General features: G+C 60.0%; 2 protein-coding genes across 10 annotated transcripts in view; both read right to left on the bottom strand.

The window, feature by feature from the left end:
• Positions 1 to 591: 591 nt before the first annotated feature.
• Nsmf (NMDA receptor synaptonuclear signaling and neuronal migration factor) lies at positions 592 to 9035 on the bottom strand. Of its 8 annotated transcripts, XM_047524330.1 has the most exons (16): positions 8774 to 9034; positions 8398 to 8459; positions 7330 to 7824; positions 6428 to 6503; positions 5626 to 5631; positions 5278 to 5346; positions 4382 to 4434; positions 3757 to 3846; positions 3160 to 3284; positions 2905 to 2988; positions 2741 to 2774; positions 2580 to 2650; positions 2333 to 2412; positions 2133 to 2235; positions 1886 to 1961; positions 592 to 1785 (listed from the first exon to the last, which is right to left on the bottom strand). In XM_047524330.1, exons 1-16 carry the CDS (start codon positions 8842 to 8844, stop codon positions 1688 to 1690), a joined length of 1593 nt encoding a protein of 530 aa, XP_047380286.1. In that variant the 5' UTR covers positions 8845 to 9034; the 3' UTR covers positions 592 to 1687. The 8 variants fall into 8 exon arrangements, with proteins under 8 accessions (XP_047380286.1, XP_047380291.1, XP_047380288.1 ...); XM_047524335.1 differs by lacking the exon at positions 3757 to 3846 and having other exon boundaries at positions 8774 to 9035; XM_047524332.1 differs by lacking the exon at positions 5278 to 5346.
• Positions 9036 to 9209: 174 nt separating this feature from the next.
• The window catches only part of Pnpla7 (patatin like phospholipase domain containing 7), a 72253-nt gene continuing 54339 nt past the window's right edge, over positions 9210 to 27123 (bottom strand). For both annotated transcript variants that reach the window (XM_047524322.1, XM_047524323.1), the window contains 14 exons: positions 23547 to 23610; positions 22997 to 23165; positions 21758 to 21940; positions 20885 to 21003; positions 15297 to 15453; positions 13340 to 13456; positions 13140 to 13209; positions 12513 to 12629; positions 11741 to 11889; positions 11358 to 11510; positions 11114 to 11224; positions 10900 to 10984; positions 10038 to 10141; positions 9210 to 9858 (listed from right to left, as the gene is read on the bottom strand). In XM_047524322.1, coding sequence (XP_047380278.1) covers positions 9745 to 9858; positions 10038 to 10141; positions 10900 to 10984; positions 11114 to 11224; positions 11358 to 11510; positions 11741 to 11889; positions 12513 to 12629; positions 13140 to 13209; positions 13340 to 13456; positions 15297 to 15453; positions 20885 to 21003; positions 21758 to 21940; positions 22997 to 23165; positions 23547 to 23610 — 1712 coding nt within the window. In that variant the 3' untranslated portion in view covers positions 9210 to 9744. The remainder of the gene's footprint in view (positions 9859 to 10037; positions 10142 to 10899; positions 10985 to 11113; positions 11225 to 11357; positions 11511 to 11740; positions 11890 to 12512; positions 12630 to 13139; positions 13210 to 13339; positions 13457 to 15296; positions 15454 to 20884; positions 21004 to 21757; positions 21941 to 22996; positions 23166 to 23546; positions 23611 to 27123) is intronic.

Here is a 27123-nt window from a genome sequence, read left to right as displayed (position 1 = left end):
ACCGACACCTCTGGAGGCCCACACACTCAAGGTGGCCTGGGCCCTGCCCCGACTGCCGAGGCAACGGCCTCAGGAAGGGGCTCTGCTCTAATAACTTGATGTAAGCCTGCAGACTCTGCCCATGCTGCCCACTCCTCCCAGCCCCTGGTGGCCCAACACAGGTCCAGCTGGCTCCGGCTGCTCTGGACCTGGCCACTGGATGGGGAGCCACCCAGAGTTTTATCTGGCTACAGACTGGACACTGGCAACAACTGAGACCAGGGGCATGGCCAGCTGGTCGCACAGTCACTCCCTGGCTTCCTACTGTGGGCACACTGTGGGTCATAAGCACAGGTGGCCTGAGGGCATGGGCAACTTGGTGCCCAGAGGTGGGGACAGAGGTGGCAGAGGTCACTTCTGACCCTGCACGGCCCTTGCCAGGACCATGTCTCCCAGCATCCCCACAGGTCTCCACTTCCCCCCTGTGCCAAAGCCCACCCCATGTGCGTGCCCCCCAGGGGGTCTAATGGCTTCACCCCCACTTGCCCAGGGAACACGTGCAGCAAGCCAAGCAGCTGCAGCCTGGCCAGCGCATGCACGGAGAGGATGGCAGCCGCAGCAGAGGGTCAGTTTTAATGGTCACTCCAAGGGACATTGCACATTATTTGGAACCCAACTCTCCCCTCCCTTGGTCAGGGACACAGCCAGGTGCCCTCAGACCCTAGGCTCTGCAAAAGGGGGGCCTGCCCCCAAGCCCTGACTATATACAAGAGGGCTCACGCTGCTGGGCCCTGGGCAAGGCTGTGAGGGGGAGTCAGGGGACTCCACAGTCCACCAGCTACCCTGCTCCTAGGCCTCGGGTGCTGGGTTCAAGTACCCAGTGCAGAGCCTGACAAGGCTCTTACCACCCAGGGCCCAGACCCAGCCAGGCCCCTGCCAAGCTCTAGGCCTCTGCTGCGACCGGCCAGCAAATGCTGAACTCAACAGCAGCGAGAGCTGGGCAGGCTCCAGGGGGTGGGGGTGGGCACCAGTCCAACGCCTCCTCCCAGAGGAGGGAAGGCTGGGCCCTTCCCTCCTGCTGCCCAGGCTGCCCTGGCAGGGCTCAGTGCTGGCTGAGGTCAGAGTGAGCAGGGGTAGTGAGAGGGGTGAAAGCTGACAGGACTTGGCCAGTGCAGACAGGGCCAGGCTGGACAGCCTGACAGCACCGGCCTCAAACAGATGGGCCATCCTGGTGCTGGTGATCAAATACGGCAGGGCTGAGGGGCTGGGAGACAGAGGGTCCTGAGCACACACTGGGCCAGGTTGTCTACGCTGTAACTAGTAGCATAGCGCTTAACTAGTTAACTAGTTATGATGCTTCCCTTCAGGTTGTTTCAGGGGTGTAGAAAATTGCACTTATTTCTATAAACCCTGTGGAAGGGCTTTTCAGCGCTGCAGCCTCCAGTCGAGGCATGGCAGGGCAGCGCCTGGCCACCAGGTGTCCACCAGCTGCGGGGCGAGGCTTCTCTCAGGCCCCTAGGACTGCGGCCTCTGTGGCCTCTCGATACAGCGAGGACCAGACCCCACAAGAACCTGAGCAAAGTCTGAGGGTCCCTGAAGTGACTCTGGGCAAGAGCAGGGCCACACAGTCCTGGGTGCACCGGGTAGCCCAGCGCTGGGTCTCCTGGCCAGAGGAAGTGGCCTGGTGGTGCTGGGCAGGCCTGTGTCCTCACAGGACATCCTCAAAGTCCAGCAGCTTGGAGTGCTGGCGGCTCTTCCACAGGCGGTATAGCCGGAAGTCAAAGTAGGTCTCGATCATCTGCTTCCCTGGGGGGTTCAGTGGGTGGGGGCAGAGGCTCAGGCCTGGTAGGCTCCTGCTCCCAGGGGCAGGCCCCACGCCCTCACTGGCCCTGCCGGGCCAACTCACCTTGGGCAGACAGCTCCAGGGGCGACTCGAAGGTGACCCTATAAGGAGTCATGAGGGTCCTGAGGTTCTGGAACAGCTGCAGGAAGGGGCAGATCCATGAGTGTGGGGCCGGGGTGGGGGCCAGGGCCAGCCTCCTCTCAGGACCCCCCGAGCTGACCTAGGCACAGGGGTTCCCCAGGAGAGTGGAGGGAGAAGGGAGGTGGTGAGAGACAGGCAAAGGACGCGGCCCCCTGGTCTAGCCCCGTACCTTCTCCCCATTGGGGTTCCCCAGAATGTAGCAGCCCATGATGTGCACGACATTCGGCTCCGGATTCACTTTGCTCATCAGACGACTCAGTCGCTTCCAGAAGCTGGCAGGGACAGCAGGGATGGTGGTCACGGGTGCTGGACCAGGTTCCCAGGGCCCAGGACTGCTCCAGCCCCCACCCAGGCGCCTAGCCCTCTCACTGGATCATGTCCTCTTCCTTCTCCACTTTGGCAAAGGTGGCCACCTTGTTCTTGAGCAAATAGAGGTGTCCGGGGCCTCCCTGCAAGAGGCTGCAGTCAGGCCTCGGGGGCCAGAGGGAGGCGGGCCTGGCAGTCTCCGGTGCCTGCCCCACAAAGGCACCCATGCACACACAGGCTCCAGGCTGCACCCTGGGCACCCCCCACACACCCGCTTCTCCTCCCAGCAGGAAGGAGGGGCTGGGCCTACCTGGCAGAAAATCAGCATCTTCCAGATCCTGGCCCCCTTGTGGTAGATGTTTAGCTTCTTCTCTATCTCCTCTGGGGACAGGGAGGTGTGAGCACTGCCCAGGCTGGCCAGGGTCACCCTCCCGCACCAGCCACCAGAGAGCAAGGCAGCAGGATGCATACCCAGGATGTCCTCGAAGGTCGCATGCTCGTGGTCCTGGGGATGAGACAGGCCACATGTCAGAGCCCCCGGCAGCCCCACTCCAAGGCATGTTGGTTGGGTATGGCCCAGAACAGAGAGGGCACTGGGTGGGGGTGTCTGTGGGGCGGAAGGCTGGGACACTTACGTAAAGGATGGGGATGATGGAGGGGTCGTCTCTGCGGATGATGGTGGGGATGTACTCGGCTTTGGGCACCTTGGAGGAGATGAGCTGGAGGCACAGGGGAGCTGCTCAGTGACCATCCTAGTGCTATGGGACAGTGGGAGCCCCTGAGGCCCCCCAGCCCAGGGGGACCCCCCCACCAGTTCCCCAGGCAGCCCACGGAGGCTGGCATGCTGAGTTCCACCAGGTGGCATGGAGGTGCTCGGGGGCGTGCCTCACCATGACCTTGGGTGGCAAGAAGCCCTCGGAGTCGCAGGCCACGGCCTCCAGGCCCTTCTCGGTTTCCCAGTCCAGGTCCTCACAGGCCTCATCCAGTGTGCAGTGGGAGCTCTGCAGGTCACTGCCTGGGAGGCAGGAGGGGTCACCAGGACAGTGGCCCTGCCACCCAGAGAGACCGCAAGCCGTGTCCTGGAGGGGTCTTCAGGGTGGGAGGGCGGGCCTTGTGAGATCACTGCCAGCCCAGCAGGACTGAGCTAGTGGCACCAGTGACCTAGGCAGTCTCAGGGGCAAGGGGAAACTGGGAGAGGCCCAGGAACCAGCGTGCCTGTGTGAGCTGAGGTCAAGTGAGTTGTGGCCTGAGCCCCTGGAGTGGCAATGAGCTCAGACCTACGCGGTCTGCCCTGCAGGGTCAGCTCTAGCTAATTCCACTTCAGCAACTGGAGATGCTAGCCAACCCTATCTCACAGATGGGCAAACTGAGGCTCAGAGCAAAAGCGCAGAAGCCTAGCGTTGCTGCGGGCACAGGACACCTGGCAGGGGTCTGGGATCTAGGGGAGCCTCTGGGGGAGGTGGGCTGGCCTCTGCCAGGACACCTACTGTCTCGGGAGTCGTGGGAAGTGTCGGCTTTCATGGGGGTGGGGTCGCTCCAGGACCGGCTGAAGCTCCGCTCGCGCCGCTCAGCGAACGCTGCAGTGAGAGCAAAACCCCCATTAGCCAGCGGGGGTGGGGACAGAGAATTCTCAGGCCCTAGGCTAGGAGGCCCAGGAGGAGGTAGGGAGAGGTGGAAGGTGACACTGGGTAGGGTCTGACATTACACAAGGCAGACGGCCCGGGGGCAGGAGCATCCATAACACAGGGCGGGGCAGAACCTGGGAAACGCTGGGGTCGGGATTTCCTACTACAGGCAGAGTAGGAAGAGTCCAAGAACGCCACTGGTGAGCCACCCCCGAACAAAATCAGGGCGAACACTGGGGAGGAGTCTGGGCAGGGCCTAGGAGGGGCGGAGCCTGGAAGAGGACGACTGGGGCGGGGCCTGGAAGAGGGAAACAGGAGGAGGCCTGGGAAGTGATGGAGCCTGAGGGCAGAGATGGGGGTGGTGCCTGGGAGGGGCAGAGCCTGGACCGGGTTCAGGGAGTCGGGTCTTTACCGGGGCTGCCAGCTGCACGCAAAGCCCCAGCCAGCCAAGCGCAATGCTGCCCACTGCCCTAGCCCGGGATCTTACTCTGGGCCTTCACCCGCCGACTGCCGACCATGCGCAGATGTTTGCGGAAATTCCTGGGGGGTGGGAAGGAAGCAGCAGGTGCTGAGGGCCACAAGTGCGGTCGGCAGAGGTCAGCCCACCCAGCTGGGATCACTGAGCCCCCGCTTTTGCCCCCTACTGCCCGGACTGAATGCCCTCCCTGCAGCCTGGAGCTTTCCCTGGCTCCGGCCTCTCACATGGACTGCTCTTGCAAAGACAGATCCCACGAGGCCTCCCGAGACCTCCCCAGGGCTCCCCTCTGCCCCAGAACAAGGATGCCTGCGCCTGCAGCAAGCCACCTCTTTCGTGTCAGTTCTGCTCCTAGGCTTCCCCTCCACTGCCAATCCTTCTTAACATTCTCTCCCTGGACCCATGCCCACCCTGAACCCTACTAGGCTGGCTTTCCCAGGGGGTGGAGAGGCCTAGCCTCCTGCACAGCAACCAGGTGATCCTGTCTGCACCATCTCCAAGTCAGTCTGGGGACTGCAGGTGCCCTCCCCACCACGGAGGAGGCAGGTCCTCTCTTCCCCCAAACACTGTGCCCTGCCAAGAGCCAGTGTTCAGATGGACAGACAAGCTAACACCTCCAGGTTGGTAGGAACAGGGAGTAGGCCTTGCCACTGGACCCACGGTTCTGGCTTTGGAGCCAGACAGATGGATGCAGGCCAACGGTCAATGTACCCTCAAAGCGTAGATCCAGCGGCTGAAACACAACCCAGGCCATGTGGCCCCTCCTGCCTGCCACGTCCCCAGAGCAGGGCCAGGCCAGTGATCGCCACCACCCTTCCCCCATCAGGTCTGCCAGGGCGGGGAGGGCCCAGGCCAGGCCAGTGTAGACCAGAGACAGACCCTGGTGGCGAGTGGCTGGCAGGCCCTACCTCTGGATTACAGACGCGGAATCATTCTCCCGTTTCCGGCGCTTCCTCTCCGCGTAGCCCCTGAACACCCTGGGAAACCACCGCGAGTCAGCACTGCCCTTGGCCAGAGGCAGGAGGGACACAGACGTGGGGACAGAGGCGCAAGCAGAGGGCCCAGCAGGGGCATCCGAGGCCCAGCTCCCAGCAGCCCTGCTGTGGCCTGGCGCCCACTGGGAGCTGGGCCCACGGGCTCAGCACTCTCACTGTCAAGGCTCAAGTCCCTGGCCTGCAACAAACCTACTTGAGGGTGGGAGGGTCCCCCCAGGACGGCAGCTGTGCCCTTAGGTGCAACTTGCAGGGGGTACTTACGAGATGCTGAAGCCACAGCAGGAAGGGGCAGCATGAGAGAGAAGACACGGTGAGCCTGGACTTGGTTTCCCTCAGCCTCAGGACCCCTGAAGTCAGTTCCCTTCCTGTCACCAACTGGGAGGGTCCCTCACAAGCACCTAACCACCAGCAGGATACCAGTTGGGCTGTAGGCCAGCCCTGAAAAGGCAGTGGAAACTGAGGCCACTGGACCTACACCACCATGCATTGAGCCTCGGTGAGGCTAGGTTGGGGATCAGTCTTGCAGAGGACTGAGGGTGCCCTGCTTTGGACAATAGCCAGAGGGTGATGGTGGGATGGGGGCCACTGTGGCAAAGGGACCTCCTAGTAAGGGACACCCAGATGTAAGTCAGGTAAAGAAGAGCAGGTCTCTGGGTGACAATCACCTGTGTCTCACTGGAGACAGAGGAGGCTGCCATGGGGGTGTGTGGGGGCCAAGAGAACCACCCTACCCACACCTGAGACTACAGGAGCAGTGGGGCCCTGGGTCAGGTTCCCTGAGGAGAGACCACAGGGTTGGTAAGGGTCCTGAGAGGGCGGGGGAAGGAATGGGCAGGGAAGGTGGAGGTGGGACACGAGCTATGTAGCTGGGGTGGGGACAGCCACCCTGCATCCTGGAACTCGAAGCCTCAGCCTGGCTTGCTGGCACCCCACACAGCATGGTGCAGCTGTTCAGTAGCAGCCCCCTGGCTGAGCCCAGCAGTTAGCAAAGAGTGTGAGTATCTCCTGAGGACCAGGGAGAGGTGCCTTGGCCCCTGACCTTTGCACCGCACATACAACTCACGCTTGCATAGTTGTGGTTGCTGTCTGGAAGCTGAAAAGGTTTTCCTTGGGGAACCAGGTACGAATGGGGACATCATCTGGAAGGGGGAGAAGGAGCTGTGCTGGCATCAGAGGGCCTGCGGCCTGGCCCCACGCTGGCCAGGGGGCCCCGTCACAGCAGTCAAGGCAGTGGGGCATCGAGCTCTCTTCCAGGTGGGAATAACCCCCACACTGGGCTCTGCCCAGCTGTTCACACTCAGAAACTCCGTGGCTTGAGGCTTTCTCTTGCTCTCCTTTTGGCTGCCCCAGGTCTGAGAAGCATTCCTCTGAAAGCTCAGTCTGTCTCCAGGGCTGCCCAGAGGAAAGGGCTCATTTCATCTCCTAGGCCTTCTCTGATGTCAGCCTGCTTGGACTCACCCGTGGAGGGTGAATGGGAGCCCTTAGAGCCCTTCCTTGAAGCCCAGGCACGTCCAGAGAGGCTGCTCTCAGAGGTAGAGAGCTTCTGCATGCAGCAAGCCTCTGGGGCTCCCCAGCCCCCACAAAGGTCGACAGTCCTGGGCACCAGGCAGTTCCCCAAGACTTCCTGAAGACAGCCTGACCTTGCAATTAAGTCATGCTTTCTGCCTGCTCATCCCTCAATATTCTCTGCATCTTCAATATCCTCCCGAGTCCCCTACTCCAGAAAGCACTCCTTGACTGACCCGGCGCTGGGAGGGCATAGCCTACCATTAGGCCTGAACGAGCTTTGCTGAGGACGTGAGGCAGGCCACAGCCCACAGGTCATGCAGGTGGTGGCAGGAGCCCGAGGGCTTCATTCTGAGTCTGCTTGCACGACATGACCCAAGCAGCCTCCACTTGTTCCCAGCCTCACAGAGCTTCCCCAGCATGCCAACTACATCTGCCCGTGCCAAGAGGGGCCCTCACCAGACACTCGATCCACGCTGTACATCCTCTCCAGTTTCTTGTGGCGGCCAGAAGCCTCAGGCAGAGGTGGCTGGTCTAGCCCAAAGGCTTGAGGGGAGGGCCCAGGGGCAGGTTGGGCACATCCAGGACACTCCTTGGAGCCCTGGCGGCTGCCTGCCCAGCTCTGGCAGGGCCTGCTGAGGTCCTCGCGGCTGCTGCCAGGGCTGGCACGCAAGGGCTGGCTATGGTGGTGAGGGTGCCGCTGCCGCCGCCCCTTCACCACTGCCAGCTCGATGGCTTCGGCCTCGGGGCCAGGCAGCAGGGCCGGCTCCCCAGAGATGGTGTACACACGGGGCTGGGGGCCCTCAACAGCTGGCTTCCCGCCACCAGCATCATCTGCGAGGCCGCCCTCAAACCGGCCATTGGAGACCAGGGAGAGGCGGCGCTTGTTCTGGGGGGCTGGCTGCATCTCAGGGGACCCGTCGTGGCCAGAGTAGGCATCAGCCAGCAGGTGATCTAGGGGAGAGGCACCAGGTGAGTATGCAGCCTGCTGTAGTCTCCTGGCACGTCAAAGGCAAGGAACATCCAGCGGGCACTTGGCCTGATGTGGGGGGCTCTGGCTGCTGGAACCCAGGTCCCTGCTGCCTTCAGAAAAGGTGTTTACAAGCTTCCCACTCCTCCTATCTAGGTCTGAAGCTTTTTTGTGTGTGGAGTGGGGTGACAGGCCTTGCTACCTGTGCGTGATCCTGGGGGGTAGGAACAAGCATTCCCCCCTCCCGCCTGCAGTAGTTTGCCTGGTGCCAATTTCTCCCATCCCCCCCACCAGCTGGCCCCAGGAGACAGTGGTGCCAGCCCTGGGGGTGCCAGGAGGCCTGTTGCCATGCCAACGGCCCAGGCTGGGTGGGTGTCATGGTGATGCACTAGTGATCAGAGCTCCTCCTGGGGCTCTGGGCCGGCGAGGGCAGGGGGTGTGAGGAAGCCAGCCCAGCAGGGCAACTGGACTGCCCGCACACTCCACCCAGTGGGGTAGGGCTTGGCCTAGACAGGGGACCTGGGACTCCCTGCTGGCACTGCCTCACTAGCCCCTACCTGCACCGTTGCGGTTCTCAGGGTGACTCTGGGACAGGTACTCTCCAAATGCTCGGGCTGCTCTGCAGGGTGGGCAGAGGGGGCAAGGTCAGTGCCCGCAAGCCCATCCCAACTCCGTCAGTCCGCAAGACCCTCCCAAGCAAACACCGTGCTCCCGCCCCCACCTAGGCCCTCCATCCCCAGGCGGGCGGGCGCCCCGCTCCACCACCACGGGACCCTGGTCGCGCATCCGCCTGCGGTCAAGCCGCGTCAGCCAGTGGGCGCGGGGTCGTGAGCCCGGGGCCCTCCCGGAACCTGGGCGCACCGGCCCGCACTACCCGCGAGGCCGCGTGGGAGGGGCTGGCCCTCCCGGTGCCAGCACGGCCGGCTCACTCACCGCACTTTGGCCGCCACCGAGGACATGGCCTCGCTCCTCAGCGCCCTCCTCCTGGAGGCGGCGGCGCCCATGGTCGCGGCGGCGGCGCATCCCCCGGGCCTCAGAGCGCGCCCCGCGCCCGCCGCCTCCGCCTGGGGAGCCGCGCCGCGCCGGAGGTCGCGCTCGGGCCTGGGGTCGGGCTCAGGGTCGCGGTGGCACTCGGACCCGGGCCCCGCATGGCCGCGCCGAACACTCCGCGCGTCCGGACCGGGAGAGCGCGTCCGGACCGGGGGCGAAGGCTCCGCCCCGTGACGTCAGGCGGGGCGGGACCGGGACCGGGCCGGCCCCGCCCCGAGGCGTCACGGGACCGACGGGGCTTGGGCCCCTGCAAGCCTGGCCCCTGCAAGCCTGGCCCCTGCGGGTTTACCCTGGGCCTCGCGGGTCTTCTCCGCGCTGGGCCCGACCTGGCCGCCTCGTGTTCCACGAGTGGACGCGGCCTAAAGGGCCCGAGGGACTCTTTCCTTTTGGGGGACCCTCGCTCTCATTCAGACCCTGAGCGGTCCTGCCTGCCTGGCCTGGAAGCTGCCGCCCTTAGGGTTTCAGGTGACCGTGGCTCACCCTCTCCCATCGCCCCTGTCCTGCTGGGCATCAGGCCCATCTTGGAGTTTTCTCTGCCACAGGGACTTCGGCACCTAGAGACAAATCCACACAATCAGATCTGCCTTTATTAACACGCCAATCTGGGGTTTCCACACCTCACAGATTTCAGGGGGCCTGGCAGGGGGCTGACATCTCCCCAGGGGTGCAGGGGTGCCAGTGCAAAAAAGAGGCACAGAGACTTCCCCACTGGGCCTGGGCTGGGGGTCAAGACTGGACACCCTGGCCAGCCAGCTGAGGCTTCTCCTGTCAGGTGAGTGAGGTGGCCTCCCAGCGGTGCGTGGAGCCTCAGGCTTGGTGTCAGGCTCCCACGAATTGCTGGGTTCTGGGGAGCATCAGAGCAGTGGTCTCTCTGCAGTTTGGCCAGGGAGCCAAGAAGATGAGTTGTCCTGGGGTTGTTCTGGGGAAGCCAGGCCAGGGTGCGGATGCTGCAGCGTGGGCTCTCCCTCCTGGAAGCAAACGTCGGAAGTGCAGACTGACCGAGGCTGCCACCCAGGAGGACTGATCCTGGGCCATGTTACACGTGTGGGCAGCAAACCCAGAGCAGGACCCTAAGGCAGACCCCTGCCTGGGGCCTGAGAACTGGCCCAGCCAAAGGGCGCTGGAAGTACCGGGCCCAGCAGCTCACCGAGTCAGAGCCCAGCTCCCCCCGGGGGCTCTGGAAGTCAGCGTATGTGTCCTTGGGGATTTCTGGCAGCTCCTCCTCGTACTCAGTTTGGTAGTCAGATTCGTCTGGAGCAGAGAGGAGGGCCACATTGGTTCCCCTTTCTAAGGACAGGGGCTGTGTCTGCCACAGTGAAACTCAGCGGCAGAACCTGGTCACCCACCCTAGCCCTTACTCAGAGGCAGAGGTCCCTGCACAGAGGAACATCCCACTGTTGCCAGAGGGAGCTGCTGCAGATCAGCCCCTGTGTGCATCACACCTGGCTTTGTTCTCAGCCCCAACCCAATACTTGGAGGGTCTTCCACAAAGACCTCTTCACCCACTCGACCAGGCATGAAAAGCCTGGGCACTAGCCCAGCCTCAGGAGCAGAGGTTGCAGTGCCAGCCAGAACACAAGCAGCTCAGTGCCTGAGGCTTTCTGATTCTGGCAGCCACGAGGGACTCTCAGGTCCCTTTTCAAAAGAAGACATGCTGTTCTGCTGCAAGTAAAGTAGCTGGTCCCAGCCCCCAGTGCAGGGCCTGGGATGCAGCATGGTGGATGCTGGGCCCCCCTCTGGCTCAGTGGCTCCACCCAGGCCAACCCTCACCGCTGAGGTATGGGGCAGGTGTGGGAGAGGCCTGGGAAGCCTGGGGTAAGGGGGACTGTCTCATTACTGCGGGGACACTCTGCTGGCCAGAAGCTCTTGGAGTCTTGAGCCCTCGAGCTGGCTGATCGCAGTGTGGGTGACGTCCTGAGGGCAGGGGTGGCGACCTGTGGGGCCTAGGCACACAGTGTCAGCAGACCACCCTCCATGGTGCAGGCCCACCACCGGGGTGACCCACTCACCGTCCACTGTGGCCACCTTGGCAGGCTCGATGCGGGACACGATCTCAGCAAGGTCCGTGAAGGAGGCATTGGGGCAGGTGAGGATCTGGAGTATAAGGCACAGGTTAGTCCCCTGCCTGGCACACTGCCTACCACAGGGCTGCCCTGGAGGGGCCTCTGCCAGCCCGTCCAGGCAGCTGTGGACCCTGCCCTGCCAGACCCCCTGCCCTCTCACTGCGCAGGCCTTCCTCTTGTGTGTCCCCTGCCGGTCCTGCAGCATCTTCTCCAGCACTCCACTGCGACGCCAGATGTCAAACACTGTCCGCCCATGCTGGTAGCCCACTTCCTGCACACACGTAGGCCTGCTGTGAGGTACAGGAGCCCCCACTTCCCTTGCTCTCAGGAGGCTGGGAAGGGAGTGACCACCGGAGTGCGGCCCCTGGACACGGCTGCTCCTGGGGCCAGCGGCTGACACTCACACAGATCTCATCAAACTTGCCGAAGTCCAGGGTGCGATAGCTGTCAATGGGGGGCCGCAGGCACTCGCAGTAGTCACTGCTCTTCACCATCTCCAGCTGCCGGACACAGCACACGTAGGCCAGGCGCGTCTGAATCTCCGCCATGTTCAGCACCTAGAGAGTCAGCTTGAGACTCCTGCCAGGCCCCTTCCTCCTAGTCCCTCCTGCTCAAGCCAGGCCCTGGGCTGGCCTGGAGGTGTGTTCTGGTGATTTTCCCCAGGGCTGGCCAGGGCCTAGGCAGTGATAGTGAGTGACCCAGGTCTGCAGGACTCAGCTTGGGAGGCGCTCCACAGCCTGCTCCCAGGGGAGGGCATGGGCTCAGAAGCCACCTGGCACCACCCCACCTTGACTCTGGTGGCCAGGGGGTTCCAGCGTTTCCACAGCAGCCACCACCCAGAGAGCGCATCGCCGTAGTTGGTGAGGTCTGTCTCGTCGCGGCTGCCAACGTCGATGGCGATCACCACCTTTGCCCCCATGGATCTGGCCACATCCGCTGGGGAGGAGGAGGCAGCTCTGGTTAAAACCTGGGCCAGGGTATGCAGAGCCAGGGCACAAGGTGGCACCCCAAGGGGCACCCCAGAGCCCGCTGGGATGGGGCTAGACCCTGCCTCACTAAGCCCTGGAGCACTGCCCCTTGGGGCCTGGCTCCTCTCGTGTCACAGCTGGGCCTGAGGAGGCAGGAAGCCTGTGACCCGCTGCGTGGCAGCCGTATGAAGAGAGCCCTGTCAGGGCCCTCTGAGCACACGTCCAACCGGTGGCAGGCAGGGCCTTGCCCGCAGCAGAGCGGGCACCTGCAGGCCATTAGCACCTGGCTGTGGGTGCAGATGGGACTTAATTGCTCTTGGTGTGTCTGCCTGGCCCTCGTCCTGTGCACTGCTGTGCGACAGGCAGCTCCGTATGCTGGGAGCACACCATGCACGCGCGTCCCTGTGCACAAGTGTGTGTGTTCTTAGGACTCTGACGCCAGCCTGACATTCTCCTTTGGCACACTTCAAGGAAAACGTGTGCCACCCCAGCCTTCCTGGTGTGGAGGCAGCCCTGGCAGACAGCCATGAGTGGAACGAGTGACCAAGCTGCTGCGTGCCAGTGGGCAGGAGCCCCAGCCCTTTATAGTACCTGGGAGGTTGTTGATATAGCCCCCATCCATCAGCAGGTGTCCGTCTTTGGGATCGCAGAGGGGTGGCATGTAACCTGACAGGGACATGCTGGCACGCACGTACCGCCACAGAGAACCTGGGGGCCAAGAGGGTCTAGTGGGGAGGGGCCAGGGAGGAACCTTTCGCTGCCCACTATAGGTCCCTGCCCTGGGCCTCAACCTTGGATGGGCCAGGTGCCCACAAGCCCCATCTCCATGGAGGGGGCCAGGGTCAGCAGATGGACCCCCTCATGCATGTGAGGGTCCAGGAGAACACAGACTTGAGGTCTTCCTCTGGGCCTCCGCATGCACCACTGTCCAGTTCTCCCAGTGGTTGCTCAGCCCTAAGGTCCCTGCGCCTGAGTGCATCCCTCCCTCCTTCTTCCCCACAGGGGCCCTCTGTCCACCTGGACACCCTGACTGCCACCTGCCCGACCCCTCCTGCCTGGGGTGCCCTTCCCATGCAGACCTGCCCAACCTCGTCTCTGTGGCAGCCTCACAGAGCTGCCGTCCCTCTCCTCCTCCCGTGCTCCCGTGCCTGCCCGCACCCTGCGCCACTGGCCTCCTGGGCTGGCCCCGCAACGCCCTGCTCCAGAGGCAGCACTCACCATCGGTGTGGACCCGCATGGCGGAGGCTGTGATGTCAGTGGTGATGGCAAAGTATGGGAGCCACAGGTCCTGTGGGGAGTACAGGGCTCAGGGGACCTCAGGGATGCCCTGCCCCTGTCAGGAGGAGGAGGGCACGGAGGGCAAGTACCCAGTGCCAGCCAAGCGTGGCGTGGCCCCCAGGGCATCCCTGGAGAAGCACCTCAATCTGCCGGTCCCTGAAGATGCTGCAGATGCTGCTGTTGAAGCCTGCTCCAGAGAACATGGACGTGATCGGGTAGGTCAGGTCCAGGATGGTCTTTACCACTGATGTCATGTCCTGGGAACACAACAGTCTCTGCAGAGGGGCTCAGGCCTGGGTCTGCAGGCCCTCTCCGGGGCAGGATATGGGCACGCGCATGTGCTTCCAGCAACAGAACATGGGTGTCCAGGCGTGTCCTCAGGCCTAGGCTGCCTGGGTTCTTAGGGGAGCGACACTGCGGGCACAGAGCAGTGGAAACCCCCAGGGCCTAAAAGCTGGGAACCAGCCCCACATCCTCTGGCCCTCGTGGGCTTCATAGTACACTTGTGCCATGGCCTCCGGGTCTGCCCGCAGTATGGGCACCAGTCGGGGTGGGCAAGGGCAGGAGGAACTCAGGCCCGCCTGCTTGTCTCACTGAGGTCCCCAGGGATGGCATATGGCCAGTGAGATATGGGGGCTGACCCCACCCCTCCATGAGGATGCCCTGCCCACTGGCCCTTGTTCTGCTGGTGGCTCTGGGTGGGGCCAGGCAGAGCACTAAGCATGACTGTGACTGGCCCCCGTGGAGAGCAGCCGGTCTCAAGGCCGGCCTCTGACTCCAGGGCCAGGAGGGAAAGGCAGGCGCTCCCTGCTGCCTTGTGCAGGGCGCCTGGCTCAAACGGGCAGGATGGCCAGGGCCCCGCTAGCAGGAGAGGCCCCTGTGCTCACAGTGCACGAAGACCCTCCTTCACGGCAAGCAAGAGAGCTGGTGCTCCCAGACGAGGACCAGGGCAGCTTGGGGCTGTGCCCAGGACCTGGGCCCACTTCTGAGGAAGCCCCATTGCCACCCCATCTCCTCAGTGTGGTGCAGGCAGGCACAGGCTTGTCCCACCCTGCCCAGAGGAGGCTCCCTGCAGGGTGGCCACCCTGGCAGGGTTCCACAGACCAGCATACCCTCAGGATGGCAGAAGAACCAGCCCAAAGTGTCCCAGCCATTCCCATACCTGGTCCCCAGGACCAGACTGGCAGAGGGAGGTAAAAGAGAGGATGTCCTGCTGGTCCTGAGTCTGTCTCCCGGCAAGGGACTAGACCCTTGATAAGCCGTTTTCTGCCCACTGTACACAATGTCCTGTGACCAGTGCTCTTAGAGGCCATCCCTAGTAATTGCCCCTCTCTCTGGAGTGGCCTTTAAAGAGTGCCTGGGGGGCTTGTTTCAGGGAAGAACCACTCCTGGACCGGGAAGCCCTACTGCAGGGTGCCAGGCTCCATGAGCACAGCAGATGACCCAGTCCAGGAGCTTATGCTGGGAGGATGGACACTTTTCCTCTCTTTTAAAAAGGAAAGCACAAACACGTTTGATCCCACTCATGGCTTCAATAGCGCTCGGTTGTTTGGAAGAAGCAGCACAGCAGCAGAGGCCCGCAGAGCTGACCCACTGCAGAGCCTGAGCTGGGGAGCCGGTTCTGCTTCCTCTGATTCTACATTTGGTGCCCATTTAAGACAAAGCCAGATTCTCCCTGCTGGGCAGAGTTCACGCCTGGCCTCTCCCTCATCTGACTCACAGCAAGCCAACACTCCCTGCCCTACATCACCCAGGGCCTGCTGGAATGACCCCACAGTCCTACGCAGCTCGGCTGCCCAAGCCCAGGCCACCTTGTTCCTTTCTGCTTCTGACTGACCCCAGGGCCCTCCTGCCCTGCCGTGGCCCTGTGGGGTGGGCTAGGCCTCCGTCCCAAGAACTGGAGCCCCCAGCCTCCCTCTCTGCATCGGCCCTGCCGCCAGTGGTGCGGGCCGCTCCGTGCTCACTCAGTGGCCTCCATCAGACCGCCTCCCACCAGCAGCAGTGTCCTTTCCTGCATGCGCTCCCTTTGCCCCTCAAGCCTGTGGGGCTGTTTCTGGGAGACCAGGGTCTTCCCGAAGGGGAAGTGTACCCACTTACCTCAGCCCACTGCTTGGCCCGAATTCGCATCTGGCTGTAGTTCCGCTCCTCAGAGTACAGGGCACCCATGAAGGCCCCAATGGATGTCCCTCCGACCATGTCCACAGGGATGCCGTACTCTGCCAGCGCCCTGAGGATGCCCACCTGGGCGCAGCCTCTTCGGCAGCCAGGAGCACAGAAAGGAAGTAAGTGCCATCACCAGGCTCAGCCCCGCTGTGCCCAGAGAAGACCAGAGGTGGCTGCTTGAGACCCACCCACTCCTTGTCCCTGCTCTTGCACAGCTCGCAGAGGATGGGCGAAGATGGCGATGCAGAGAGGGAGGCTGGAGATGACTTCAGATCCCAAGGAGACCGTGGCTGGGATGGGGAGGAGGGGCTGGCCTCCGCCTGCACACACCTGCCACTCCAGCATGGAGGGAAGGCATGGCAGAGGTGGTAGAGTTGAACAGGACTCTTGCCAGACTCACTTGGGAATGAGGAAAAGCGGTACTGAGGACCCCTTTCTGTGGGAGGTCCTGATAAGCACCCTCGGGGCCACCCCAGGAGTCAGAGCAAGCCAGAAATGGAACAGCCCTCTCAGAGACCAGGAAGCCAGCTTTTTTTTTTTTTTTTTTTTTTGCGGTGCTGGGGATCGAACCCAGGGCCTTGTGCTTGCAAGGCAAGCACTCTACTGACTGAGCTGTATCCCCAGCCCCAGGAAGCCAGCTTCTGACCACTTACAACCCAGGCTGAACTTGTCACCCAGAGCCTGCACTCATCACTGCCGTTTCCATGTGGGAGGACTAACAGCCACACAAGAACCACTGGCCACAAACCGACAGGAAACACAGACAACAGAAGTGGCCCAGAGGGAGCCCAGGCAACAGAGGTATCAGGCACTGGGCTTTAGAATGGTGGTGCTCGAAGCCCCCAGGAGCCAAAGGTGGGAACTGCCACAGGTCCACAGGCAGATGAGCGGAGGACAAAAGGTAGGAGGTGCATTCGTGGCGTGCACACTGGTGCACTTGGTGAGAAGGCAGAGCACAGGGACAAGGGCTGCATGTTGCCATGCCACAAGGGACCTGGAACATGCAGCTGCACGGGGACAGAGCCAGCAGATGGGGGGACAGGGCAGTGGAAGCTGGAGCTCTGGGGCTGAGTCTGGTGGTGGGACCAAAGTGCTCTGGGTGGTGCTAATGGCTGCACAGCCACGTGAGTGTCCGTAAGTGTGCACTCAGGAAGGGCTAACGTGAAAGCACGTGACAATTAAATGCTCAAGAACCACTACAGAAAGAGTGAAGGAAAGACCCGACTGACGAGTGGGCACAGAACCTGAGACTGTGAAACAAATGCAGGTCTAGACGTGAAAGCCAGGTCGACGGAGCGGGAGAGCTCGGTGACCGAGCGCAGCGCAGGCGACATGCTGAGGGAGTGTTGTGCCATCTAGGACGTCAGAGCAGTGCTCACTGACTCACAGGCAGCAAGAGCACCGAATGTGTACGCAGGGAGGGAGCTTCAGAAGCAAGGGATCTGGCACAAAGGTCTAATTTATGGGCGTTTCAAGCCCAGAGAGCAAGGAAAGGGAGGAGAGCAAGATATGAAGAGATGACAGCTGGGCACACCTATAACTCCAGCCACTCTGGAAGCTGAGGCAGGAGATCGCAAGTTCAAGGCCAGGCTTAGCCAGGCCCTGTCTCAAAATGAAAACAAAAATGGCTAGGGGCATAGTTCAGTGGTAAAGCACCCCCAGGGTTCAATCCCCAGAACCAAAAAAAAAAAAAAAAAGGACACAGACACAGACACACACACACACACACACACACACACACACACACACACGGCCAACCAGCACACCTACAAAAGGAGAAGCTCCATGTCCTGCCCTCAGGGAGGTGCAAATCAGAACCACAAGGAGACCACTGCACACCCACCAGAGTGGCTACTGTTCAAAGACTGACAGTACCAAGAACATGGGAAACTAAACTCTCACGTGGGTGGTGGGAGTAAAATGGCATAGCTACCCCCGTGGCCAGGTAATTCCACTCCCAGGCCTTTGCCTGAAAGGAAAGAAAACACACCCACATAAAGAGTGTTATTATCCTTTCACTTCTAAAAATCAAAAGCAAGAAACAGCCCAAATGCCTACCAAAATAAGAGGGGCGAAGAAGGAGGTGCTCAAGGGAGCACGCCTGAGCTCCCTGCACCCACAGCCGAGGACACCAACTTCACACAGTGAGGAAGGAGGTGCTCAAGGGAGCACGCCTGAGCTCCCTGCACCCACAGCCGAGGACACCAACTTCACACAGCGAGGAAGGAGGTGCTCAAGGGAGCACGCCTGAGCTCCCTGCACCCACAGCCGAGGACACCAACTTCACACAGCGAGGAAGGAGGTGCTCAAGGGAGCACGCCTGAGCTCCCTGCACCCACAGCCGAGGACACGAACTTCACACAGCGAGGAAGGAGGTGCTCAAGGGAGCACGCCTGAGCTCCCTGCACCCACAGCCGAGGACACCAACTTCACACAGCGAGGAAGGAGGTGCTCAAGGGAGCACGCCTGAGCTCCCTGCACCCATAGCCGAGGACACCAACTTCACACAGCGAGGAAGGAGGTGCTCAAGGGAGCACGCCTGAGCTCCCTGCACCCATAGCCGAGGACACGAACTTCACACAGCGAGGAAGGAGGTGCTCAAGGGAGCACGCCTGAGCTCACTGCACCCACAGCCGAGGACACCAACTTCACACAGCGAGGAAGGAGGTGCTCAAGGGAGCACGCCTGAGCTCCCTGCACCCACAGCCGAGGACACGAACTTCACACAGCGAGGAAGGAGGTGCTCAAGGGAGCACGCCTGAGCTCCCTGCACCCATAGCCGAGGACACGAACTTCACACAGCGAGGAAGGAGGTGCTCAAGGGAGCACGCCTGAGCTCACTGCACCCACAGCCGAGGACACGAACTTCACACAGCCTGTCACAAGCACAGAGCCAGAGGCACCAGCACTCGGTGGGAGACGTGGGCAGCCAGCAGAGCCAGCAAGGGGCCTGCCCTCATGCATCCCAGGGGCAGCTGTACTTGGGAGGCAGGAAGACGAGAAAGAGAGAAATACCTCTGCATCAGAGGCATTTTAGCAGAGAAATTTACTGGAATATAGAGGTGGACAACAAGGTAAAGAAAAGGTCAGAGAAGGAAGAGAATCCATCTAGGACGCCGATGCCTGACCCGTAGGAGCTCCAGGAAAACAGAAAAGAAAGAAGCAAACATTACTTTAAAAAGTAAAACATAAAACACTTCCCAGAGTTTTATTGGAGGGAGGGAGTTAATGGGATTAAACCCAGGGGTGCTCTAATCCCAGATCATCCCCCACTCTTTTTGAGACAGGGTCTCACTAAGTCTCTGAAGGTGGCCTTATACTTGCAATCCTCCTGCCTTAGCCTCCAGAGTAGCTGAGCATGTCACCCCACCTGGCTGAAATTTCCAAATTTGAAAGGACCCAAGAGGAGTCCAGTGTAATGGATAAAAAAGAATCACACCAAGGCACATCCCATGTAACTTCAGAATACCAAGGACCAAGAATGTCCTGCAAGGTTCCAGATGAAAAACCAAGCCTCGTGAACAACAGCATGGACCCCCTCAACAGCAATATGAAAAGCTACAAAGATGATGGAGCCCTGGGAAGTATTTAAGGCCATACCCCGCCAAACTACCATGAAAGCATGATAGTCTTGTGAGAGGCACAGTCTTAACATCTTGGCCTCCCATGAATTCTCTCTCTAGGATATCACCAAAACCATGAGCATGTCGAGACAGAGAAAGACAGTGCAACCCAGGAAATGGAGCCAAAGGCAGTTCCCAGGGTGATATCCCAGCAGCTAGAGAGCAGCCACAGCGAGGAGGCGGCAGGCTGGAGGAGGCAGCCCTGACCTGTGTGAGCAGAGCTGGCCTGGTCTGTCTGAGCCTACCCAGAGGGTGCCAAAGCTAACACAAGTGTCTGCAGGTGCACCGGTCACCCAGAAGCCAAGCAGATGCAGACACAGCAAGGAAGGAGGAGTGGTCTCAAGTGTCACATGACAGCTGTGTCAGATGGAACAGCAAGTGCCGGCTCAGCCAGCTTGGGCCACACCGGGGCCATGACTGGGAAGCAGGGAGCAGAGCAGACAGATGAGGAGGACACAGAACAAGACAGTGCGTAGGAGGGCCAGGAAACCAGTCATCTGCAGCAGCAGAAACCAGACCACCAGCACAACAGGAATGGAGGCAAGCAGATGGCCACAGAGTAGTGGAAATGGGTGTTTCTGGGAACTCTGGATTTGGCACTGGAAAGACTGAGAGAGGACATTTTTTGCCCCGTGCCTTACAGAACCCCATGAGTTCTAAAGTGCATTCTGATTAAAATGTGTTTTCATTGAGATGGTGCTGGCCTGGCCTGCAAGCCAGGCCTGAGTCTGGCCTTTCTGCTCTACATGCCCGCTGTCCAGTCCTACAGAGAGGATGCTGGCCTCTCCCGGGCTTGACCGGTCATGGGTAATCACGCCTCTCCTCTAGCCCAGTCTCCTTGTCATTGAAGTAAAAGTGGGGCAGGATGCAAAGTCACCCCAGGACCCCCAAATACAATAAACATCGTGCTATCACTTTGCCACAAGGTCAAGAACAGCCAGGACTCAGCACACAGAGCTTGGCCAGGAACCCCTGCTGAGCTCCTGGCTCAGAACTGGAAGTGCAGGAGGCAGGCGGGGCTCCTGGCAGAACAGTGCCAGCCCCCGCCCTGGGCCCAGTCAGTGGCCGCAGTACTGCCTCCCTGGGGGTGCGGGTCTGGCACAGTAAGGCTCCACGCTCATCTGGTTCACCATAGGGCGGCGGCTGCCTGCCTCACCCTCCCCATGGTGCTCTCTGACTTCAGGAGAAGGTGATAAGGGTCCAATGACCCAGATTAGGAATAATTTGGGTTTAAAAGTCCTTTAAGGGCCAGTTACAGTGGTGCATGCCTGCAATCCCAGCGGCTGGGAAGGCTGAGGCAGGAGGATTATAAGTTCAAAGCCAGCCTCAGCAAAAGCGAAGTGCTAAGCAACTCAGTGAGACCCTGTCTCTAAATAATACTAAATAGGGCTGGGGATGTGACTTGGTGGTCAAGTGCCCGAGTTCAATCCCCGATAGCCACCACCACCCCCCGCAACCAAGGAACCTGCAGCCCAAGAACTAAGAAATGCTTCACTGGCTCGCACGCGGATCAGGCCCTGACTCCACACAACGTGCCTCAAGATGGAAGCAGCTCAGCAGGAGCCTGAGGGGACGCTGGTGGAGGAAGACAACTCTTTCTGGAGGAAAGGAAACACGGGTGGCTAAAAGCCAGCAGAGGCTTCCAGGCAAAGCCCACTGGAACTTCAAGATTCAGCATCTCCTCTACTCTACTGGCTACAAGGAAGCGGGTCGCTCCGCTGGGCCTGCCGGCATCGGGTGCCTCCCCGGGCAGGCCACTCCCCTGCGGACCACCTGGACGCCCCCTGAGGATGGCCGAGGTCACCGTGGCGGGACAGCATCGTCCTGTGGGAGTGCTGCACAGCCCCTGCAGGAGCGCGGGCACTGCACACACAGCCGCAGCACCTGGGCAGGGCTCACCGTGCTCCCCCTCCTCCGAGCACCAAGGCGATGGCGTTGCCCGTCAGCACCCGGGCCAGGCGGGAGAAGTCCGAGTGCCGGTCTGGGGGTCGCTGGAAGACACGCTCATACATCTCCATCTGAGAAGGCAGCACAAGACGCGGGCTTGTGCTGGAGAACCGTCAGGCCCCTCGTCGCGTGGTCTCCGCAGGCTTCCTTCAATCCTCACCCAGGACACGCCCTCTCAGCACCTCGATGCCCAGGGGCCCCAGAGCCAGCCCAGGCTCACCCAGGGGGGATGCTGGCAGAGGGCATGTGGGTGATGAGGCAGGCCCAGAATGGGCAGAGGTGGAGCCCCTCAGGGGGTCCCTCACAGGTCCTTTTGGTAGACAGTGCTCTCGGGTCCTGGGCAGGGGTGCAGCCATCAGGACGCTGTCCACTGAGCTACAGGGGCTGAATAGGCTGTGGTGTACAGGCAGCCACCATGCTCCTTCCAACCTGGGCCCTGAGTCCACCAGGTCGAGGGCTGGCCTAGGGCTGGGTAGGGCTGACCACACCTTCAAGGTTTAGGGACTTGGCTGAGTGTGGGACCCTCAGGTTCAGCCCTTGACCCCCTCAGGCCTAGCTCTTGGGTTTACTGGTGCCCCCAGGACCTGATGGCTTCTCTGTGCTATGCCTCCACCATGCTGGCACCATGCCGTGGCCCAAGGATCCCCAGGTCAAGCAAATACCAACCTATAGCCAGAGTCCAGGAGCAAAAGAGGCAAACCTCTTAACAGAGCCAGACAGCATGGAGAGAAAGAGGGTCTACACATTCAAGCACCCTGTAAGCAGGAAGTCAGGGGAGGTGTGGGCAGGGGCCCAGGGACCCACGGGCAGCCCACCAGGCCTCACCAGCTTAGGCAAGCTCCTCCTAGAGAAGACGCGGCGTGGGCAGCGGAGGTGGAGGTGACCGGAGCACCAGCTCCGCATGTTGAGCCATTCCACGGTGTGGGCCGGCCCCGGGCCATCCTCCCTGTGCAGCAGGACCAGCTGCTTCTGGGCACGCACAGCTGTGCTTTCCAGCATCCGCTCCAGCTGGGGAGAGCAGGGCCCCGTCAGCCAGCCCAGGCATGCTGAGTACTGAGGGCAGGAGGGCTCTAGGCAGGGTCCAAGAGTGGCTCCCTGGCCCTGTAACATCCGGGCTGTGACATGGCCTGTCCTGGGGCTGCTGAAGCTCTGACAGGGCCTGCCTAGCCATGCATGCTGAGTGGTCAGTGTGGCCGTGGGGAGCTGGGGGTGCAAAGGCAGGGTGCCACCTCTTTGCACTGCCCCATGAAGGCACACGGCCCTCTGCAACGAGCTGCTGGCAGCACTCGCCGTTCCAGGGAGCACTGCCCCTACAGAACGGGAACAGACTTCAGAGAGGAGGAATTTTTAGCTGCCCCAGGATTAGAGAGGCCAGGCAAAAGCTTGAGATGAGCCCAGAGCAGTGCAGCAGAGGGAGGAGGTGGGGATGCCAACTCAAGGGGTGAAGAAGCACCGATTCACACCACAAGCTGGAGGAGATAAGCAGGGCTGACTGTGCCCAGCACTAGGAAGGGTGTGGAGTGCTCAGACAGGCACAAGGGGAACCTGTGAAAGCAACCAGGACAACAATCTGCCGACATCTGGGAAAGCTGAAGACCTCTGTGGTCAGCAGTTGTAGGCACCCTGAAGCACCTTGCACATGGCTGGTGTTGTGAAATGAGTCCACAGTCCACGGGCTGAGAACGCGTGTGCAGATGGTGGGGTGCTCACCAACAGAAAACAAGACAGCCATAAAAATGAGTGGAACGACATGGAAAAGGCTCATGGGTCCCAAGTGTTGAGGAAAAAGGAAATCTCAGGATTATCTGGAATAGGCCAGATATTTCTATCGGGTCATGAGCCTGTAGAGGAGTGCTTTATACACATACTGTTAGCAGTGTGAGGCTGAGAGAGGCTCCAACTCCACGAGAGGCCACGGGGCAGGGCCCCTGCAGGGCTTTGTGCTAAAACCCCCAGAGGCACCGAATCCAGCACGATGTGTTTAAAGCAGGGGTCCAATACCTGGGTCCCATCTCCTTCAAAGGGAAATAGGGAGTTCTGAGAAGGAGCCCCCTCAGCGCTCACCTCACCCACAGTGGGCTCCTGCTCGCCCAGGCCCACAATTAGGATGCAGTCTGCCTGCCGGATGCAGCGCTGGGTCCAGGGTGTGAGTGTGCAGTCCGCTTGGTAAAGCACGATCCGGTGGATGTCCTCCTGCTGCCCCAGCCAGCTGGACAGCCGGTACTCGTGGAGGCTGAGCCAGAGGCAGGTGCTCAGCCTCTGGGGACAGCTCCAGAGAGCCGTGGCTCCTCTGCTAGCCTTACCCCTCCCTCAGGCAGGGCAGCCCTCACTCCCACTCTCTGCACAACATCCCCAGCCTTTCCTTTCTTGATGAGGATGAGCTGCGCAGAGGCTGCAGCAGGGCAGTGGCTGGGGGAGCATCAGGAGAGACCTGGTCCACTGGGAGGCCCAAGGGTGCCCAGTGGTATGGGTGGGCAGGGAACACACTGGGGCATGGGGATGCAGGACACAGAGGTAGTGGGTACGTGTCCAGACTGCCTGGATTGCTAAGAGGTGGAAGCGAAGGTCAGCAGCCATCTTCTACGTGGTGAACAGGTGCTGGGGGCTAGCACACCTGTCTAGAGCAGCCGAGCCAAGGCGCTGTTTGATGTTGTCACTGGTCAGCAGCAGTACTGGGCCTAAGAATATAATCACCAATCACAGAAATCTGTCCTGGCAGCCACTTCTGCAGACAGGTGAGGGGACCAGAGGTCAGAGCCCCTGGAAGGCACTGCAGCCTCTCCCACCTCCCTGTGGGGAAGTGGAGGTGGAGGTTGCCATTTCCTCTCACCTGGAGGAGACCGGAGGTGTGGTCCCAAGATGGGCAGCCCCTTCATCTCCTGCTGACATGCACAAATTGAATCTCTGCATCCTTACATCTTACACACACACACCACACACACACACACACCACACACACACACACACCACACACACACACACCACCCACACACACCACACACACACACACCACCCACACACACCACACACACACACACCACACACACACACCACCACACACACACACACCACCCACACACACCACACACACCACACACACCACACACACACACACACACACACACACACACACACACTGGGCAGAGGCAGTATGCCAGAGTACAGCTGCAGATTGGCAGGGCTGCCAGGAGTCAAGTCTTGCTCACCCACACAAAGACGCCATCTTTTCACATTTTGTGTCTCTCAAGGTAGCATGCTATGGTTCACTCGCTCTGGAAGCTGACTCGCTGCATTGTAGCAGTGATAAGGAGCACCTAGGCTGGGTGGAAAAGGACCCCAGAGCCTGATGCTAAGCAGGGAACGTGGAAGGACCTCATAGCTGTCCCTCAGATAGGGCACACTGAGCTGTGACCATTCTGAACCAGACTTCCCCCAAGTGAGCAATCCAGAGTTAAGTAGTGAGAGCACTGTACGTACATAAACATGCGTCTACACATTCTGAGACAAGGCTAGGCTACCCGGACCAGAACTCCTGGGCCCAAGCCACCTCCCACCTCAGCCTCACCATGACTAGGATGAGAGGCATGTGTGCAGTACCTGGCAACCATATCATATTTTAAGCTGCAGGTGTTTTTTAGAGGAACACAGAAGCTCTGAGGACTGCTGGGAGGGCCTCTGAGATGTAGCTACTAGTGCTCTGAGTTAAACTGCAGCAGCAGCCCCTCCAGGGTGGCTCCGGCAAGGGGCTGCCGGTCCTGAGGGGCTGCCCGCCCTGGCCTGTAGGTTGCAGCCAGGAGCCCCAGTCAGGAGCCACACTGAGAATCTCCTGGCCATCCCTACCAGGGAGCCAGGGTGCCACGGGATGGTATGTCCTCAACCTGGATGGTAGTGCCAGGCAGGACCATAAATCTTTTCCACCCCTTGGTGCCAGGAGGCCTCCTGGCGGCAGGGACAGGAACTCAGGCAGGGTCCCACTTGCCCTAGTGCACTTCTGCTGGCTGGCCACCTGGACTTGCTACCCCAGACTGCCGACGACCGCTTCCTGAGAGGGGTCTGTGAGGTTCTTTGGATGAAGGCAGAGTTCTTCCTCCTGGAGAGCAAGGTGTGGCCGAGTCCCAGCCAAGGGAGGCCCCGGCCTTGTGGAGTCCAGTCTTATGAAAAAGAGACTTGCCAGCATCACCTGTCTCTAGCACAGGGCCGTGTGCCTGAAGCTAGCCCAGCAGGCACTGCTCATGTTTGCTCGGCCCGGCCAGCACTGCCAGCTGGCCTACTTGCCAAACAGCCTCTTTCCCAAATTCTGGAAGCCAGAGGAAAAGGAGATGATGCCTCTTGTACTAGAGTTTTCAAAGAGGAATACCCAGAGAGCAAGTGTCCCAAAGGCAGCCAGCCCGCAGTCTGGCTGCCTGAGGGTTCTGGGTCAGCCCAACTTTGCAGGATAGTTCTCCCCTTCCTCACATGGATTCTTGGGAATCCAGAGGGCATGCTAGGAGGGCAGCATTCTGAGACCCCTAGGGACACGCTGGAGCAGATGGGCTCTGTTTCTGTCCCTATAAACAGGATGTCCTCCAATGATCTAGTCCAGTGAGTTCTTCTGTCCCCTGGGGTATGAGACCCAAGGCAGGTGGCTTTCCAGGTTCCAACCCGTACTCCTGAGCCTTGGGAACCAGCTGGCAACGAATGCTAGACTTCCGTTATCCATGCTGTCCAGCACGTGGGAACTCCACCTCGGACAGCTCAGACCAGCTTGCAACCTGGGGCAGAGGGCCTCACTGCAGTCGTGCCTAATGGAAACAGGAGTCTTACTTCCACCCACTGCAGAGCTAGAGTGAACCCCAGGCATATCATAAACTTCAAATGAAAGGCAGAGCAAACGAGTTTTTAGAGCATCCCATGATTTGAGGGCAGGGTGACATTTCTTCAATAAAACAAAAAGCAGTACCACACAGGAAAAAATTGGTCTGAATTAGAATTAAGAATTTCTATTTGTAGGGGCTGGGGCAGTGGCTCAGAGGTAGAGTGCTTGCCTGGTATGTGTGAGGCACTGGGTTCAATTTTCAGCACCACATATAAATAAATAAGTAAAATAAAAGTCCATCGACAACTAAAATAAATACATAAAAATAAAGAATTTCTATTTGTCAAAAGACACAACTAAAAGAATAAAAAAGCAAGTCACACCTAGAAACAGACCCACATAAATAGAGTCGGGGGTCTCTGACAGAAGAGCCATGGCTGTACACGCAGGCACAAACCTCCTGCCTTTGCAGAAGGGAACAGAGGTGGACCCCAGAGCCAGCGTCAAACACAGCACTCAGGGCATAACCACGAAGTGAGTAACTACAGCTGCAATTCCGTGATGCAGAACTTCTGCTCTGCAAGGGTCAGAAAAGGGAATGGAAAGGCAAGCTGCAGAAGGGAGAGGACACTGAGAAGACATCTGATACAGGACAGCTCTCCAGCATGCACAGAGACGTCCACATTCCAACCATGTGGAAACAGCGCTCTCGCTCAAGAATGTGTACTCCTTGCTTTCCTGAATAAATTTAAGTGCCTCTACGGAAAAATAAAAAAAAAAAAAAAAAAAGAAAGAAAGAAGCAACCTAATTGGAAAATGGGCCAGAGATGTGAAAAGACAACTAACCACGTGAATGTCATGGTTTGGATGTCCCCAGAGCTGCTGTGCTGATGCAGGAAATGTTCAGAGGTGGGACAACTGAGCCCGTGACGGCTGTTACCTCATCAGTCCATCCTAGTCTGAGTGGACTGACTGGGTGGGGAGTGGGTCAGTGGGGTGTGGCTGGAGGAGGTGGGCACTGGGGGAATGTCCTGGAAGGATGCATGCTCCCCGCAGCCCCGGCCCCTTCCCCCACCCAGCCCGCTTCCTGGCTGCCACCAGCTGAACAGTTTTCCTTTGCCACACTCTTCTACCTTGGGCCCAAAGCAGTGCAGTCAGTCATCTACAGACTGAGACCTCTGAAACATGAGCCAAAATAAGCTTTCCTCCTATAAGTTGATCTTGTCAGCTATTTTGGTCACAGTAAAGCAAAACCTGACTAACACACCAAGGTAGAACTACAGATAAAAAGTAAGCACATGAAAACACCACATGTTGTATGTCAGAGAAAGATGCAAGGAAACAAGAGTGGCTGGTGGGGATTCAAAGTGGCACAACCACTCAGGAAGACAGTTTG

The sequence above is a fragment of the Sciurus carolinensis genome, chromosome 14, assembly GCF_902686445.1.
Source record: "Sciurus carolinensis chromosome 14, mSciCar1.2, whole genome shotgun sequence".
Lineage (NCBI taxonomy): Eukaryota > Metazoa > Chordata > Mammalia > Rodentia > Sciuridae > Sciurus > Sciurus carolinensis.
This window is presented reverse-complemented; position numbering and strand designations above follow the sequence as displayed.

Excerpts from the sequence above, each read along its gene's own strand:
- Nsmf (XM_047524330.1), bottom strand. The coding sequence starts at position 8,844 with ATGGGCGCCGCCGCCTCCAGGAGGAGGGCGCTGAGGAGCGAGGCCATG. Across the intron at positions 3,285-3,756 it reads TTCCCACGACTCCCGAGACA|GCAGTGACCTGCAGAGCTCC; the intron begins GTAGGTGTCCTG and ends CCTGCCTCCCAG. Across the intron at positions 2,651-2,740 it reads GACCTTCGAGGACATCCTGG|AGGAGATAGAGAAGAAGCTA; the intron begins GTATGCATCCTG and ends CCCTGTCCCCAG.